Source organism: Trichinella spiralis (assembly GCF_000181795.1).
Source record: "Trichinella spiralis strain ISS 195 chromosome Unknown Scfld6483, whole genome shotgun sequence".
Classification (NCBI taxonomy): domain Eukaryota; kingdom Metazoa; phylum Nematoda; class Enoplea; order Trichinellida; family Trichinellidae; genus Trichinella; species Trichinella spiralis.
Window position 1 is genome coordinate 1 of NW_003533422.1, and position 872 is coordinate 872.

The 872-nt window shown below is 50.8% G+C and overlaps 1 protein-coding gene across 1 annotated transcript; it reads left to right on the forward strand.

Moving 5' to 3' along the window:
• The first annotated feature begins 188 nt into the window (after nt 1-188).
• On the forward strand, nt 189-491 carry Tsp_14884 (conserved hypothetical protein). The gene has a single exon (XM_003366145.1). The coding sequence runs from the start codon at nt 189-191 to the stop codon at nt 489-491; it is 303 nt and encodes a 100-aa protein (XP_003366193.1).
• Nucleotides 492-872: the final 381 nt, after the last annotated feature.

The following is an 872-nucleotide window of genomic DNA, read 5'->3' on the forward strand; positions in this document are numbered from 1 at the left end:
TGATCGAACTGAGGTTTGTTTCATCGCGGCTGAATCAAGGCTGGCTCTGATAAAAGGTCTGAGCTTACCACGGCTGGAACTCATGGCGGCTCTGGTGCGCTCACGGTTGATCATCTATGCGAAAAGGGAACTGGCGATGAGCATTCCACACAGTGACCGATGCTTTGAAAGCGCGTTTCCAATCAACAATGGCTAACGACGAACGACGGTGGAAGCTGTTCGTTGCCAACAGAGTAAAGGAGATTCATGATCTCCCCCAACTGTTGGAGACGCTGTACTATGAAAGACAATCCACCAGACTTGGTCAGCAGGGGCTACCCGTTGCACACGCTTCTTGCGTACATCGTGTGGTGGCCAGAGCTGGACCTCAATGGCATTCTGGGCCAAGCAGAGACCGAAAGCCTCAGATGAACATCACTGCTGTCTATAATCACGTCGTTGAGGCGGAACATGGAGGACGTCATCGACCCAACACGTTACAGCAACTTTGAGAAACTTCTGCGACTCATCATATTTTGCCCATTTTTATCCACAACGCGCAGGCACCACCTGAGCTGCGGAAAACAGCACTTGAACTGACAGATGTGGAAGTGAATGCGGCAGAAAAAAGTGGATAAAGCATGTGGCAAGGGAGACCAAGGAAGTCTTATGATGAGAGTGGTCTGGCAGTTCATCCCGTTCCTCGACGAAGACGGCATGATGAGATTCACTGGTCGCCTCCAACGATCAAACCTGCCGAAAGAAACCAACCAACCCAATACTGCTTTCGCCTGACTGTTGCGACGGGCACGTAAACGTCTTATTAGATCCTCATCACCAAATGCACCGCCTGCTGAGCATGTTTCAGTTGCGGGCGAAACAGCATCTAGATC

Bases quoted from the DNA above. Each gene is read 5' to 3' on its own strand.
- Tsp_14884 (XM_003366145.1), top strand. From the start codon at position 189: ATGGCTAACGACGAACGACGGTGGAAGCTGTTCGTTGCCAACAGAGTA.